The 16,957-nt window shown below is 39.5% G+C and overlaps 2 protein-coding genes across 6 annotated transcripts; one reads left to right on the forward strand and one right to left on the reverse strand.

The window, feature by feature from the left end:
• Positions 1 to 209: 209 nt before the first annotated feature.
• Positions 210 to 10,330, reverse strand: ccdc62 (coiled-coil domain containing 62). Of its 2 annotated transcripts, none has more exons than XM_035913870.2 (13): positions 10,223 to 10,330; positions 9,852 to 9,892; positions 9,630 to 9,773; positions 9,227 to 9,419; positions 8,369 to 8,535; positions 6,675 to 6,776; positions 6,409 to 6,580; positions 5,699 to 5,797; positions 3,832 to 3,920; positions 2,936 to 3,024; positions 2,008 to 2,161; positions 1,006 to 1,125; positions 210 to 782 (listed from the first exon to the last, which is right to left on the reverse strand). In XM_035913870.2, the coding sequence occupies exons 3-13, from the start codon at positions 9,714 to 9,716 to the stop codon at positions 693 to 695; spliced, it is 1,362 nt and encodes a 453-aa protein (XP_035769763.1). In that variant the 5' UTR covers positions 9,717 to 9,773; positions 9,852 to 9,892; positions 10,223 to 10,330; the 3' UTR covers positions 210 to 692. The 2 variants fall into 2 exon arrangements, with proteins under 2 accessions (XP_035769763.1, XP_006804775.2); XM_006804712.3 differs by having other exon boundaries at positions 10,003 to 10,330.
• A 474-nt stretch (positions 10,331 to 10,804) lies between these two features.
• On the forward strand, positions 10,805 to 16,846 carry denr (density-regulated protein). 4 transcript variants are annotated; one of them, XM_087843922.1, is made up of 8 exons: positions 10,805 to 10,991; positions 13,637 to 13,749; positions 13,846 to 13,865; positions 13,980 to 14,063; positions 15,100 to 15,190; positions 15,525 to 15,641; positions 15,739 to 15,878; positions 16,543 to 16,846. In XM_087843922.1, the coding sequence occupies exons 2-8, from the start codon at positions 13,647 to 13,649 to the stop codon at positions 16,585 to 16,587; spliced, it is 600 nt and encodes a 199-aa protein (XP_087700048.1). In that variant the 5' UTR covers positions 10,805 to 10,991; positions 13,637 to 13,646; the 3' UTR covers positions 16,588 to 16,846. The 4 variants fall into 4 exon arrangements, with proteins under 4 accessions (XP_087700048.1, XP_006804773.1, XP_006804774.1 ...); XM_006804710.3 differs by lacking the exon at positions 10,805 to 10,991 and adding an exon at positions 11,136 to 11,308 and having other exon boundaries at positions 13,980 to 14,064; positions 15,107 to 15,190; XM_006804711.3 differs by lacking the exon at positions 10,805 to 10,991 and adding an exon at positions 11,136 to 11,308 and having other exon boundaries at positions 13,980 to 14,064; positions 15,110 to 15,190.
• The last annotated feature ends 111 nt before the right edge of the window (positions 16,847 to 16,957 follow it).

The raw sequence follows: 16,957 nt of genomic DNA on the forward strand, positions 1-16,957 counted from the left end.
TAAACCACAAAGGTGAGTCAGGTGCGGCGCGCGCACGTCACCACAATCCTGCTGGTTTGGCTAGCTCCTTCAAATTACCACAGGACGCTTTAAAAAAAGCTGTCCGAAAACGCAGCTTCCATCCAAACCCATAAATAACACAACGGAAATGAAAAAAAAAGTGTGGGACTGTCAGGTAATAAAGTACCACACATGTAGGTTATATACAGATATTTTTATTTAAAAAACAAACAAAAAAACGTAAAAGCTATTAAAAGACGCAGACATTTCGGCTGAGTCACCAGGCTGATCTGTAGCCCGTGAAACTGGAAAAACGGTACAAGGACACACCACTCATCAGCCCTGTAGGACTGGTTTCCCATCTCACTCACTCCACACGTTTCAGCCTTTAAAAGCCACAAATAAGATTTTAAAAATACACTCTTTGGCTTTGTTAATCAATGACATTTGTGTGTCTTTATATGTTTAAATACTAACATAGGACATATTCACATCTCACAATTTAAAACAATATCAGTGATATAAAAACATTTCACAGTCTGTATTTATACTTCACCTTTTCCTGGGAGGCCTTAAGGTTCAACAAGTGGTGCATGCAGTACTTAATATGGTAACACTGATTTTTCAGTTCAAAGTTAGTGCTCAACAGTTGTGTGTCACTTTGGTAAATACTGAAACATACATGAGGAAAATCAATTCTTCAGCTGAGTCATCAAGTCCATGTGATTTACTGGCTGGTTGGTGTTATGTTGAGGACGAACTTTGGGTGGAGCTGGACTGGTCTGTTAGAGAAAAAGAAATACGATAAAGCTGGTATGATTAACACACCCAAACAGGAGGAACTGAATATTTTTATCCTCTTCATGTCACACCCCATGAACACAAATAAGGAGAGAGAGATGAAAAGAGGCCGAAAGTCAAGGTACTTGAGGATGGAGGTACTTGGGTGATGTTGGGGTGTCTGGGACTCCTGGAAATAGAAAGGGTCAGTGGGCGGCAACTCACCATTTGGCTGCTATTCTGTAAAGAACTGTGGAGTCTCAGGATGCTGTTCCCTGAACCAGCCACAACCAGCCTGGACTCATCTAACAGCTGCTGCAGAGAGCATCTGGAAAGAGGGCCGTCCTGATGAGAGAAGGAAAGAACTCTTGGTCTTTGTCTTCAGCTATTAATGGAATACTTCAATATGGTGACGAATTTGTTTTGCAATGCCTGAAAAACCTTAAGTCACTTTTGTCTGTGCTTATATTAGGAGTTACTTAAAATCTTGCTAGTTTAGCTTAAAATAACAACTAGAAAAAGAAATATCTTAATTTTTCCAACCTGAGCAGCATTAAAAGACAACTCCATTGTGTCATCATTCTTTGCCAACGCATGTTTCAGAACTGTCAACAGCATAAATTGTGTGGTCAAAAGTATTTTATTCCGGTTTCCATATAAAAAACAAACAAACACAGACTTACTTCTTTTGGACTCTATCAGAGTAGCTTTGGGTGACTGACAGTTGAATTTAACATATACAGGTACCCCCATAGTTTAACTTGTAAAATGGTAAATGGCCTGTATTTGTATACCGCTTTACTAGTCCCTAAGGGCCCCAAAGCGCTTTACACAACCAGTCATCCACCCATTCACACACACATTCACACACTGGTGATGGCAAGCTACATTGTAGCCACAGCTGCCCTGGGGCGCACTAACAGAAGCGAGGCTGCCATATCGCGCCATCGGCCCCTCTGGCCATCACCAGTAGGTGGTAGGTGAAGTGTCTTGCCCAAGGACACAATGACCGAGACTGTCCAAGCCGGGGCTCGAACCGGCAACCTTACAAGGAAGGTTGTCAGTCTCCCAACTCTTGAGCCACGATCGCCCCTTGACATCGCGCCATCTTGTCTTAAACAACCTATTTTAGCCCCGTTTCCACCCTCCCTTTAAACAAACTTTCTTCTTATATGCTGTCCCTGACAAACAAGAGGTTTGTAGAGAGACTTTATAAAGTTGTCTTACATCCATCAAGTAAGCTGAGAAGACTCCCTGGCTACAGTTGTTTGAGCTTTGAAGAGCATCTGCAGGCAGATCATCATACACAGGTTTTAAGTTCTTCCCTCTGAGTGAAGAAGGTGACTCATCCTTCGGATAGTTACATGTTAACTCATCCTGGCTGAAACACAGAGAGAGACGCATTCATTAATCTTTTGTTCCTGTTTAAAATCTAGAAGGATTTTTCACAACTTTACCACATTCAATTTAATATACAAAACACAGACACTTACTAAATTTGAGATTTAAGAATTAGACATTTATCTGAGTCTTATGAAACAATTAATTCATTCCTGCACTGGACTGTACTGGACACACACACTGAATGTTTATGGGGTTTTTTTAGTATGTTGTCCAGTCAACAAGCCAGCTGTGGGTATGTGTGCTGCTATCAGTGTCTCTAAAAACCCCACAGTATACCTACTGCCAACAATATAATCCACACATATTTACTCAGTGAAAGCTTAGTTTGCTGGAATGGGTTTGTGACATGATATGCCTGCAAAGGGTCTGTAACCATGTTGGTTTAAACCACCTGCTGCCAGCTGTGCAGCCTCTGTGGTTTTAATAACTGTGGGCTCTAAAATGTATTTCTGGCTGCACAAAACAGTGGCACTGCCAAAAAGACAGGAGGCAGTATGGATGGATATAGTGAAGAAGACAGAAGAAGACTCTATGGAGGGGAGGGTGAGATGGAGGCAGATGATCTGTTGTGGCCACCCCTAACAGGAGCAGTCCAAAAGCAGCAAAATTAGTGCAAACCATTGAACAACAATATGTGGAAAAGCTACTATACTGGGGTCAGGACTACCAGAAAGTAGTTCCTTCACATATTTTTGTTACATAGTTTGCACTTTTTTTGCTGTTTTGTTTGTTATCCTAGGACATTATTCACCTGCCCAGTAATCCCTGACTGGTCTTCCCCTTCAGGGTTTCACAACTCAGCTGCATCAGCTGCAAGTCATTCTGCTGATTCTCACAAACCTGCACACACACAAACATGATCACTTGAATGCATTTTTTTTTTAAATTTTCAATTATTAAAAACATGACCCCACATGACAGGTGGGGTTCAAACCAGAGTAAATTGTCTGCATTTATGTTGAAAAGAGAGAGATGCTGAAAGAAAAATTCTAGTAGTAAAAGTGGATTTAAAGATTCTCACCTACAAACAGATGAAAACTACCTAAAAATTGTAACTTAATATAAAAATATGTTTAATGATCATTTAGAAGCAGACTATATCAAATACCTAGATGACAATGAGACAGAGATGTAACAAAAAAAGAGACTCTGGACACTTGGAAATAGATTTCAAATTACTGCGCTCCCCCTGAATTACAGACACAAAATGACTGCAATTACATGAAAACATGAAGCACATTCAGACACAAAAAAGTTTCAAAAGAACTGGAGAAAATCATGGGAATGGCTGAAAAGAAACATCAGCCAAATTCAGTTCAGGGGTTTTACTAAGCTACAGGAGAAGCAGGAGACCTTCATGTGCCTGTGCCCGAGGTTCCACTGTCTCTCTTTATTTACCCTTTATAGCCTGTTACTACTTCAAGAAGCACTGGACAATGACAGTATCCCAGAGTCAAACATCTGCGTTGTGAAACTGCAGAAACACTGAGGTATGTTGTCCAACCGGTAAGTCACCTTATGCTGGAGGAATGAGGAAAGCTGTACTTCCAGAGCTGAGCTCCAGTTACCACAGTATATTTTATGGGTTCACGCTTATGACGTTTTGTTCAGTACTCTCAGGGAAATACTACATGTTAGAAACTATACCTGTCGTAGGCAGCGGAGCTCAGACATGAGGCGTTCCTGTTTGGAGTGGGCCAGTTCTAGCAGCTCATCTTTCCAGCTGTTTCCCTCCCCTGGTCAAAGAGATCAAATGCTGTGCTTATCTCTGCAGGAGAGTGTCTTTCTCAGGCTGAGAGGTATCTGAAACAATCTACCCTACAGATTTCTATCGAGAAAAGCAGACTGCTGAGATAAGACAGGACTGCATACCTCATTATCTCTACATACTCCTGCTACTGAATCTAACACTGTCACTGTTCACTGACGCCATCTACTGCAAGTCATTCACTGAGAATGAAATGCCGATTATTCTCCATTTCTAGAACCACTTTCATTTTTCTCTGTTCATATAACTGTCACACCAATATGTTTGGTCTTTTTTACATTAGAAAAAATGATGAAGAGGTTCATCAGATAAATTAAAATGAAAACAGTTATTTAAACTAGAAAGTGCATTTTCTGAAGAAACTGCAGTGTGAATGCTTGAATCTGAATGTATTCACTGAAATGAATTAATTTCTGAATTTAAGTTAAACATTTTGAATGAGATGAAAAATACAGAAATTTTCGCCTGAAAACAAAAGTGCTGAACTGCTAAAAGCTGACATTCACACAGAAGAAGTTGGAAAACAGCTGAAAATGTTTTAATTGTAAATTAGAAAAACCTAAGAAATGAGAAAAGGAAATTTAGAGTCAGAAAACATCATCCATGCCAATCATGGCAGAGTGAGAGAGAGCTCGTTAAGCAGGCAGATGTGAGCCTGGTTGCTATAGTGACTGCACCCAATGGCTCCCTACACACGGACACAGACATGCGCCTCACTTTTGCTGCTTAAAATGAACAGAAAAGTCAGGCCAAAACAAATCCTTCCCAAATGAAAAGTACAGGTCATATTGACAAAATTCTTTCACTGTGAGCACCAGCAATGTCCAGTCTACCAAATTCTCAGTTTTCATGCCTGTGGAGTTTATTATATGGACGTGGTGACAGTGTAAAGACAACCTGTACTTCTGATTTTCAGACAAACTTTCTGAGCCATTTTAACATTAGAGTCTATGGAAGAGTTGGAGGGAGGAGGCTGTGCATCGGTGACATTTATTACTATAATAAACACATTGGATGAAAGAGGACAGCTATGGCTACGTTTTGAGGGTAAAATCATACCTGTAGAGCAAACGCTGCGGACACAGCAGCAGTTTTAAAAAAGATTTTAAGATTAATTTTTTTGCTCCTCTCACTCTAGCAGTTGAGCTGTCTCACTCTAGCCCCAACATTCCGTCCCATACACACCCATTATAAACTCTGAAACGCCTGAAAAAAAAGGATGAAACTTAAACTGGAACTGAAGAAAAAGTATAACAGATATTGAACAGATAAATACAAATTGAATAGTTGAATGTCTTGTCTTCGTTTTAAAGTTTGAATGGAGGCTCTACGTCAATGTATGTGGAAGTAGATACAGTTTAAAGAGGAGTAAGTTGAATGAGAATTTGAAGGGTCTCTCCATTGAAATACATGGGAAATTTTTGTTGAATAAAGTTGAATAATTTTAAAAATATAAATGTTAAGAATGAGAAAAATAGAAGCAGTCATGTCCCAAGTGTGAATCCTTTTCAAGCATTCACACTAAATAGCTATCATACAGATATTCACTCATTATATGATATCAAAGATGAGGACCATATACCAGGATAAAGCACACAGAACTCTACGTAACACTAGCCAGTCCTAAATCTATCCAGCAAGCCTTCAAGGTTCAAAGAGACTTATACGTCAAAAACATATCAAGAAATACATCATGAGGTTTCCACCAATGAAATAGCAGGAAAAGACAGTGTGTTTGCGATGTACCTGTCAGGGTGTCCCCATGAAGCAGATGGAGTTCTTGCTTGAGGCGGATGATCTCCTCTCTCTGGGTGCTGCTCTGTGTTACCTGCTGTTGTAGCTCCTCTGTGAGCACAGCACGACATAGAAGAAGAAGAACACGATAAACGACTGATCATGCAAATAAACAGATAACTCATTTTTAAATCATTTTTAACAGAAAGGCCAAACTTTTTTTTTCTTCCAGATTTTCTGTTGAAGATCTTTGTTTTTTGGAGTGTGCCATTTGATGGTTGGACAAGTTCTCTGTTTGAAAAATACTGCCCAACCTGCATCTTGAAAGTTCAGATACCATTACAGTTTATGTAATAACGATCCTTCATAAAAAGCTCCTGTGTTTTCAATGCTTTATGTGTCAGCACTAAATAGTATGTGTCTTGTAGTCTGTGTTAACAGAATTTATTGTGCACAACTCTGTGAATGCTGGAAAAAAATATACAGCCATACATCCAGACTAAAAATGTCACATGGAGCACATGGAGATAACGCATAAGGGCAGATCTTCTAAATCTGATTCCCAAAAGGCTTTCAATTCCTTTTTATGAGCAGAGTTGCAGACTACTGTTCCATTATCCTTATTTTTTTTTTTTAAACAATATCAGTGTCCTCTGATCATCTGCCCTCTAAAGAATGAGAGTAAATAGGCAACAAAATGACACAAAGTTTTAATAATGTACCTTTGAGCTGTGTGACTTCATGTCTGGCTTCCTTGTAAGACACTTTATTCTCCTCCAGGTCTTTCAGGAGCTTGCTTTCCTGTGAGCGACTCTTCTTCAGAGATGTCTCAAGGTCTTGCAGGCGCCCTGAGAGATCGAGTATATAACTCGAGGCTTTTGCCATATCTTGGTCCTAAAGGGTTAGAATAATTAGATAAAATGATGGGACATCATAAATTGATGCAAGACCAGCAGATTATATAGAGAGCAAAGATTAACATGTGTACCTTGAGTTTGAGCATGGAACTGAGCTCCTCCTCCCTGACCTGCAGAGAGCCGACTTGTGTGGACAGAGCCGTGACTGTGGAGTTGAGACTCTGGTTCTTCTCCTGAAAAACAGCATGGACACACAGTTGTATTAATGTGCTAAAATAGTTTTGCATGACTTCCAGTTCAAAATATTCCTTGTTTGTGTTATAACAAGCTGTTTTATTGGCTCTTCATTTAAGAACACAAAAACACAAGGTTTCAACAGCTGCTGGGTGGGGCTCCTTTGATGGGGGTCTTGGTCTCCTTCATCACCTGAATGCCTTTGGGTTTGGAGACTTCCACTGAAAAATACTCAGTTATAACCACAGAGATTGTTCTCATTACTAACAATTCAAATGAAATTTGAAAGCAAAGTTGATGTGAATCGTGGCTCAAGAGTTGGCAGTTCGTCTTGTAATCGGAAGGTTGCCGGTTTGAGCCCTTGCTCGGACAGTCTCGGCCGTTGTGTCCTTGGGCAAGACACTTCACCCGTTGCCTACTGGTGGTGGTCAGAGGGCCCGGTGGTGTCAGTGTCCAGCAGCCTCGCCTCTGTCGGTGCGCCTCAGGGCAGCTGTGGCTACAATGTAGCTGCCATCACCAGTGTGTGAATGTGTGGATGACTGAATGTAGTGTAAAGCACTTTGGGGTCCTTAGGGACTAAGTAAAGCGCTATACAAATACAGCCCATCTGTTTATTATGGACCTGTTTGAAATCCATGATAAAATCTCAGAGTGCAAGTGATAAGAATAGGATTAGAGCAACATCAGGTTAGACTGATAGACAGTGCAAGAGGAGCAGCTGGTAGCAGCACATGTGCTTTGAGGTACTGTAGCTGTACACACCAGTACATCAGGAGTGTAAATGATATAAAAGGCAAAGTGAGAATGGAAAAAGAAGACTCAAGAATTACCAAAAGTGATGCTCCCAAAAAAGTCTCAAAAGATGAGGAAATGCTAGAAATAAGGATCCAAGGAATTTGGTAGTGTGAAGACCTTTTGGCTAAACATGTATTACAAAGACGGGTAATACCACAATTACTTTTTACCATTTGAAGAAGTGACATTCTTGCATAGTGCACTGTTGACCTTTTACCTGCACAATGCAATGCATACTTTATACTCATACTGCACTTTATCCTGTACCATACTTGAAGACAGAAAAAAAAAACCCAAATGGACAAAGTGATATCATCAATGCATGATGTTGTGAGGACAGCTAAAAAATAATAGATTTAATGAAACGGTACTAAAACATTATGGTTATAAATTGTTGTTTTTCCCATATTGCCCAGGCCCATATTAGACAAAGGATGTTCAAGATGGAGCTGAGGGAAGAGGAAAAGGGGAAGATCACATAGAAGCTTCTGGAATATTGACTGCAGTATTGAGGGTACTGAACAAGCACATGCAGAGATTTGGTGTGACAGAGAAGGATGAAAGGCACAGGGTGAAATGGAGGCAGATGATCTATTCTGGCGATCCCAAAAGGGATTAGCTGAAAAAAGTAATTGTGTATCAGGGAATTTTAAAAAACAAATCAAAAAAAGAAACCCAATTCATTCCTCAATCATTTTTAAGATTTATCTTTATGTTTCATCACATGAACGACCACACCCAGCAGTACTAAGTGTATCCAACTGTGTGCTGATGTTATGGCGGTACCTGAAAGTACCTGAAAGTCTTGGCATTCTTCACTAATGTGCTTCTGCTTCTTTTCAAGCTCACAGATCTGCTGTCGGGCTTCGTCTAGTTCCTTCTGGGCCTCCTTCTCCCTGGTTTCCACCACCCGCACATGTTTAGTCAAGACTCTGATCACCTCGTTACGCATCTGCACCTCCTCTGCACACACAAAAACGAACAAAGTCCCGCCATATGGCCGTTTAACAAAGTGGCATGTGTACGCACCTTCATCAACAGACTCAGTCTGCAGATGATGTGCAAACTATAGAAACAAAGACAAAGAAAAAATGATTACTTATTAATATAATGCATTTTTGATCTCTTTACAACTCAGCCGGGGTTCCTACTTTTATTATGGCTTCATAACAACCATGTTATTACCATATCTATACAAATTAATTACACTGTCAGCAACAAGAGAAAAGAGCTATTTACAATATTATCATGGTTTATCATAAACATATTGATATTTCACTTTTGAATCTAAGGAGCTTGGAAAGAAAAGCATCTGGACTTTATTAAGTTTCTTGAAGACTTTTCACCTCTCATTCAACAAGCTTTTTCAGTTCTAAGAGCAATTGGTGGAGAGTCACAGATTTTTAAGCCTTATTGTGAAGGCCTAAAAAAAGGAAGTCCGGTCACTTTTCTTTCCAAGCTCCTTAGATTACCATAACTGATTATGCTTAACTTCCTTCTACATTGGATTGGTAAATCTTATGTACAGTGCGCTATTGAAGCTGCTGTATCCTGCCTACAGTTGCAGGACATCTGCAAGCTGCTTTGCAACCCAGCTTTCCCCTGTGAGTTACAGCTGCATTGAACTGACCAACATATCCTTAGCTTTCCTCACCATCTAAATGGGCACACTTCTGCTCCAAGGTCAACACCCTCTGGCGGTACTGTTCCCAGGCATGATGCTGCTTAAGATGGGAAGCAGCCATGGCATTTAACTCTGTTTCCCGGTCCTTTAACTCAGCCATCAGCAGGTGCAGTTCCTTCCTTTGTCTCTGGATGATGGTGCTGCTCAGGTCAGTTGCAGTAAACTTTTGCCAAACACACAAATGACAGAAAACCTCAAATAACAACTGAAGGAATCAATCAGTTATTGTGTTGGTCAAAGAATATAAAACTTTTAAAAATATTTCAATAACTGGGTTTTGAATGCAAAAACCCCCAAAACAACATAAGCACAAATGTGAAAGATTTACCAGCAACATCCTGCTTGATCCACCTAGCAATCCATCCTCTCTTACCTTAGTTTCCTGCATGCTGGGAGTACAGAAGGTATCTGCTAAGATGGGAGGGGTGCCTGTGGTGCCCTGTTTTGGTCTGCTGTCCATCTTAAAGCTGTTTCGACCGGGTATTTGGTGCACATCAAGTGAAGCACCTTCATTTTTCTTAAAAGTGTCATATAATACAAATCAAATTACAATCACTCTGCTACAATACTATTTCGACATGTCAATATTACTCACCGTTTTAACTGGAGTGCTATGCCACCGCTCACCTGAAGCATCTGAAACAAAGCAGAAGTGGATGTTGGATGGATGAAACTACACCTCTTTTAAAAAATTTTTTTTTTTTTAAAGAAGGATGGTGGAAATGTAGTTGAAAACATCTGTTTACCATTTGACCAGAGGGAACAGGCTGAGGCTTTTCCAAGAGGACTTTTATTTGTGCACAGTCTTTTCCCTTTCTCCATCACATCATTCCAGCTTTTTACTAAAATCTGTTCAATCTCTATCATCAGTCACTGTTGTTATTGTTGTGCCGAGCTTTTTCTGGGGCATATCTCGAGGGCAAGTCGGTAGCTAGCTAGCTTATTAAGATACTGAGATTAACTTACCATATCAACTATCCAAAAGCTTCAAATCTGCTCTAATTTAGAAACATGCTACAAATGTTCCCCCAAAAGTTTACACGTTAGCTCGTAGAAACTTCAACCAACTTTTGAATGTTGTGACGTCAGTGGCGGAACTCCTGCAGAACTTTTCAAAATAATGTAATACAACTCCAAAATAAAAGAACAAGAATAACAAGACTGACAAACACCTCGTTAATGCCATATTTGGGAAATTATTTTTTAAATAGTAATAATAATAATAATTGTTATCATTATTATTATTAGTAGTAGTAGGAGGAGGAGGAGTAGCAGTAATTTATTAAATTTATTTCCCCTAAATGGGTATGCCCCTGAAAATTGATAGATTTTCTCTGCCAATGCCAAACATCTTGTTCTGCTATTCACTCTTGTTTTGAGCTTCCTTCCTTAGACGTCTATGAAGGTTCTTAGACAGCAATGAAAACAAAACTAGATGTAAAATAAATCTGTGATGTGTGTTTTTACTCCGAAGCACAGGGGGCGCTGAAGCATATAATCTACCCCTATAACTAAAACAAGAAGTGAATAGGTCAAACACCATTGACTGTAGAAAACACTACAGTCAATGGTAAACACTGTACAGGGGAGTGTGACTGCAGTAGGGAACAGGAAACAATAGAACATGTTTTATTGCATTGTGAGAAGTATGATATGGAAAGGAGACAACTGATCAAAAAGCTGGACGATATGAAAGTGAAGTTGGACTTGTTTAATTTTATTTCGCGTGAGCTCTGTAAGTGAAAGTTATCAGGCTGTATTTTGGTTTTTAAGGCAGACCCATTTGTTCGGGAGAATTAGAATATTTTATTTATTTATTGTCATTTCGGTCCACACTCCACACCAGTTGGTGGTGGTAATGCACCATTTTGCTGTTTGCCAACCGCCAATAAACCCTATGCAGAAGAAGAAAACAAGACGCGTTACATGGCGTGCTCCAAGTACGCCAAGTGAACCATATTTCATGAGAATGCTTTTCTAAAAGTCTTACGAGCTTGAATAATGCGATCGGTTTCATTGGAAAGACAACAGTTTTAGAGTATATCGTGCGGGGTACGTAATTTGACATTTATTCTGTATTTATTCAGCAGCAGAGCGTGTCCACTTTAGCCGTGCGTTAGCTCAGTTAGCCGGCTAAGCTAATTCCTAGACGCTTACGGTGACAGCTGGGCGAATGAATGTTACCTGATGAACGAAGCAGTAAAACTAAAGTCGATATTTTTTTAGAGATATCAGCTCGATGCATCGTGTCCACGGGATGGGTGTTTGCAGAATAATTACTACGGTTTAATTGTAGACTTTACTACAAGCATTGTAGCTAACTATTCTATTTAATAGCTCAGCTAATGCAAAGAAGCCGCATGTGTTAGCAAGCTAAAGCCTGTTCTTTCCACAGGCAATATCAAATTCATACTGCCTTATATGTTTTATTTTTTCTGTGGTTCTTTCCACTTATGTTTTGGAGCCAGGCGCTATATTACAGTCTGCGATCGGCTGGTGATCAATTTCAGTTCAGTCACATCTGTTTGATGCTGTTATCTAGCTGGTACCCTTATGCCCGATATGTCGTGAAACTAAGGGAAGAGTGTTGGCAAGGCAGGCTAGCATGTTGAAATACTGCCAGGAGCCGTGCTCATCCATGTATTATTGTCTGATAATAAATCTAAAGAGAATTTAGTCCGTCGGTTTATAAGTTGTAATGTAAACTTTAATCATGAGTAGTATTTAAACCTTTTCATGTTGCAGTGTAGTCTATGTAAGCGCAGTTTTCACAACTTGTAAGTAAATTCTCTCCCATTCAAATATTAGCTCACCATTCGGACCTCTGGTTCATTCCGAACCCAATCCATCCAATCCATTTTTTCATGGGATAAAACATCTGATATTGATTCTTAGCCTTTATTTACATATATACATAAAATATGTTGAGGTTGAAGCATTGTTTTCTCACAAACGTGTTGGTTAAAGTGAAAAGTTAAAAACTCCACCCAGTTATAATGGTACTTGCTGCATTTAATACGCACAGTACCTAGAGTCAGATTCACTCTGGTGGACAAGCTGTGTTCAATCCCTTTCAGAAAAGTCACCCTTTTCTCCAATAATTCCTGTACAGAATAAATGGTTTGCACGTTTTTGCATGTTCACACTTTTGGAAAATGTAAACACTAATATATCGGCAATAGGCCAGTATCAGGCAAAAAATATCTGCCTGCTGATATTTCACATATATCTGCAAGCAATGGAAATACATGCAGTGTTTCAAACTAATTTAGCTTCTATATATTGACATTTGGTGCCAGCAAAGGAAAGCATGGATTCCTCTGTAAATTAATTATTAAAGAATGCTGTCTGCAAGTTTCTTCCTTTTTATTTGCCAAATAACTTAGCGATATAAGTTCAAACAGAGATGAGACGTGTTAGCGTTAGGCAATTAGCAGTAACCATAGACAGTATAAAATATGGATGTAGCTTTTGGGTCTGAAAAGTGGCCCAGAATGTGGAAGTGCCTTAACCAAGCATTCTATCGAAAGGCTGCCAGATGGTGATAGCTGGGGTTGCAACAAGATTTCAGGTCCTACAGAAGACTATGGGAAGATGGATTTCTGTATTGACGATCATAAACACTTTCCTGTTGCGTTTACAACCTCTGTCACTTGTTATGGATCATACTTCATTTAAAAAAAATTACATTTGTCCCGTAAATCTTGGGCATAACATGTTTCACAGTGGATTATCTGTGGTGTCTGCATTGGCTTGTTGTTGATGTCCACTAGTCACTCCTTACCACATCCGGGGTTGGGTTTTTTTGTTCTGTTCTTTTAAAACCAAAATGACAGCTTTGGAGACTTCAAAATGGGACTTCAGGAATAGGTGACATCACTGTAGCTCTGTCCATCTTTTATATGGACCAGGGCACTGATTGAACTTTCAATATAGGAGAAATAAGTATTTTTCACACATGAATTGATGTGGATGGTGTTGTTCTCTAACCTAGAAAAACAAACAAGAACTTGCTGAATATTTTTGCGTTGCCTTAATATACTTGGCATCTCATCAAAGTGTCTGTGTGTGGTAAATATAGATATAAAGTTACCTTTTTTTTTTTTCGAATATGTGCATTTACTTTGTGAAATGTTGGTAAACTGAATATCTTTGGGAATGTTGTGATATTGTAAATTCTAAAAGGCATTTTTTTTGCCATTTACTGTCAGTTTAAAGAACAAAAACTTTGCACCCATTTTAAAAACAAAAGAAAGCACATCTTTCTGTGGTATTTTTTAATTGTAATCCTACAACACAACTCACAAACTACTGGTATTTAACATGAGTTGGGTAAATGTTGTGTGTGCCCTGTGTTCATTGTCCCTTTTTTTTTTCTAGTTAATTTCTGATGGCTACTACTGAGATGGAATCTGGGTCCTTGGAAAGCAGATCAGAGCAAGGGACAGCTGACCCTGATTCAAAGTACCCAATGAAAGTTCTTTATTGTGGAGGTGCAGTATATAAAATCACTTCATCTTCAATTGTTTTGCGGTGGCCCCTTTTCAAAATGTGACATGAATTTTTGATTTGTTTTTCTCTCTCTGCAGTGTGCTCTCTGCCTACAGAGGTGAGTTTGACTATCAGTTTCCGTATTTAGTTGTGTGACCCACTTTTCTATAAATATTCAGTTGGGGGTATTTTTTCTGCTGCAACGTAAATAACTGCAGTGTTGTGTCTGCAGTACTGTGAGTACATGCCTGAGCCAGCTAAATGTAGGCAATGGCTGGAGAAGAACTTTCCAGATGTGTTTGCCAGGATGACTGTAGGTGAGTGGCGTTTCAGATTTTAGATAGATAATAATGAATGAATGTAACCATTTTCGCAAGTTGGATGCTCTTATTGATCATGGTCATAGTTTTAAATGTCAGTGTAGGTGCAAGTAATGAGCCAAAATTTCAGGTTTCAGACTGCTCTAAAAGCTCATGTTTCAGGCAGGTTATTCTACTCTTGGATGTGTATGATGTCATAGAGAGGGACTGTCTCTAATATGGTCATCTCAGGTACGTCAGAAAAGACTGTCTTAAAGAGGGACAGATGGCCTGAGGGGCTGCACTAAAACAGCCATGAACATTATTTTGAAATCGTGGGTCATTCACAGAATAAAAATACAGTTGTGGACGTTAACAGAATAGCCTTCCTCTAAAAAGATTAGATGAGGTGATAATTATAGACTTAACATTTTGACTCCAACAAAAGCCACAATCTTCTAATATTAGCTGCAGTTGCTGGGTCCCGCACAGTCAGTCAGGATTATTTTTTCTCTAACAGTAATGCTTTATTTGAAAAAGCTTAGAGTCAGCTCAGAGTTCCCTTACGTTGCTGCTCTGAGCAGGCTCTGACGTTGTTCAGGCTGACTTTGTTCTGAGGAAGCTAAATCATATATGTTATAATACCAAACTGGTACTTAGCCAGGTGTTGTGAATAAACTGATCTCTCGAATGGCTCATTTAGGTCATGCTGACATTAAAGTTTTTCTCACGCTGCTCTTTGGATTGATAACATTTAGTGTGATGAATTTTTGGTCACCTTCATGCTACATGACATGCTTTTGATTGTCATGTGTACTTTAAAAATATAGTTTTGGAGTTCTAGAGGTCCTGTCTGTGCAAGGTTCACCACAGTGTGAACAGAACTGGCTTTTAATTGTTTAAAACAGACTTTCAAGGCCTGAAAGGTGAAACGATTTGCTGTAAAGATCTGTAATGATGCCAGGTTTTCAAGCTGCATAATAATCCCTTGAAAGCTAAACATGTTGTTGAGGGAGTGGGTTTAATGTTGTTCCATTTTCCATTTGTCCCACTGGCCCAGCAGCGAATGCGCCTAAGCAGGAACCAGGCACTGGAGATGCTCCTCCTGCAGGCGAGGAGGAGGAAAAGAAGAAACAGAAGAGAGGTGCGTAAATGTCAGAGGGAAAATGAATCAGAATCTACTGGTTCATGATTCACTGCTATAGTGCATCAAATTTCCTACATATAAAGTAATGGAATAAGTATGAGACCTGCCTTGTTTAAGGTTTATTTACACTCTGAGACCTCATAGGTTCATTTTAAGACACGGGTCTGATAAACTTGAGTCTACTGATTCCAGTAAGTCTTTAGGATTCAAATGATAGCTAAGGATTGATTGCTTCATGTTGTCTGCATTTCACTTTTTATCAGTGCTTTAATTGTGTGCGACTTAACACTGCATGAGTTTAAATCCGGTTCATTATAATTGACCTTTTAAGGTGGAAGAGGCCAGATCAAACAGAAAAAGAAGACTGTGCCTCAGAAAGTTACAATAGCAAAGATCCCAAGAGCCAAGAAGAAATACGTCACACGGGTGTGTGGCCTGGCGACATTTGGTGAGAGCTCTTGTGCTGTCCTTATCCTCTAGGCTGCCTAAATCGTATTCCCTTCGTGTTTTATTCTTAACATGGATCTCTGGTTTGACTCTTGCAGACATCGACCTTAAAGAGGCTCAGCGATTCTTTGCCCAGAAATTCTCTTGTGGTGCCTCGGTTACAGCAGAGGATGAAATAATCATTCAGGGAGATTTTACAGACGATATAATTGACGTCATTCAAGAGAAGTGGCCTGAGGTAAGCTGTCCATCTCTGGAGAAAACCAGGGTGTGCTGAAAAGGTTCATTCTTAACTTACTCTCTCACTGGCAATTTGTAAAAACGTAACAAAGTTCAAGTTGTTATCGGTGACACTGGCTGCCTTTAAGTGAACTGCAGTTAGCTTCCTGTTGCTTGCATGTGCAACACTGCATGCTCCAGCAAACATTTGCAAGAAGAGGGGAGACATGCATAAGAGTACTATACATTGTATAGTATGTATGTGAGGGACTGGTGTATATACTGTGTCCCTACAGTAATGTGTTTTTAAAAAATTCAATAAAAAAATAAGTGCCCCCACCCCCCTCAGTATGTTGCTGTGTTGTGGAGGAATTTTGGCACTCTCTTATTTATAACGTTCGCTCAGTTTTGAGTCATTTGTTTATGCACATCTTAAAGTGCCATCTAGGGCTGGGCAGTAAAACAATAAATGCCATAATAACTATATTGTTCTCAACAGCAGCATATGATAGTGTCAATATAAATTGGATAGAACTCATTCAATCCAAAATAATAGCACAGGACAGTGTCGTGGGTCTGTGGACGGTGTGAACAGCGGATTTTCTGAACTGCTTTTGAAAATGTCCTCTATAATCTCAAACATGACACACAGTTCAGTCTCCATGTCTCTCTGTGCGTTGTAGGTGGATGATGACAGCATTGATGATCTGGGTGAAGTCAAGAAGTGAAGACCAAATATGCACTTTTGCTGAAAGGATGTGACCTGTAACAGCGACGACCTGGCCAAATGTACACATTAAGTCATTTTATACCTGTTTTATTTACTGTACATAAAAAGCTGTGGACTCAGCCACTCACTTGGCATTTTTTTAGTTAATAGCTGCTTTCTCTCGTTTGCCAAAGGTGTGGTATGACATGAATCCTTCCCAAATGTTCTTCACTCAAGCAAAACTGTAGGCTAATAAATTTCAGTCTCCTTCACCCTTACACTCTTTCCACATTTGACTTTTTTTCTTCTAATGGTTGTGTGTCTGTTATTTTTAAAGCATTCAAAATGAGGTCTTTTTCAGGGCTCTGATATGCTGCTTTATCTTAGTT

Source organism: Neolamprologus brichardi, chromosome 7 (assembly GCF_056152115.1).
Source record: "Neolamprologus brichardi isolate AB-2024 chromosome 7, ASM5615211v1, whole genome shotgun sequence".
NCBI lineage: Eukaryota > Metazoa > Chordata > Actinopteri > Cichliformes > Cichlidae > Neolamprologus > Neolamprologus brichardi.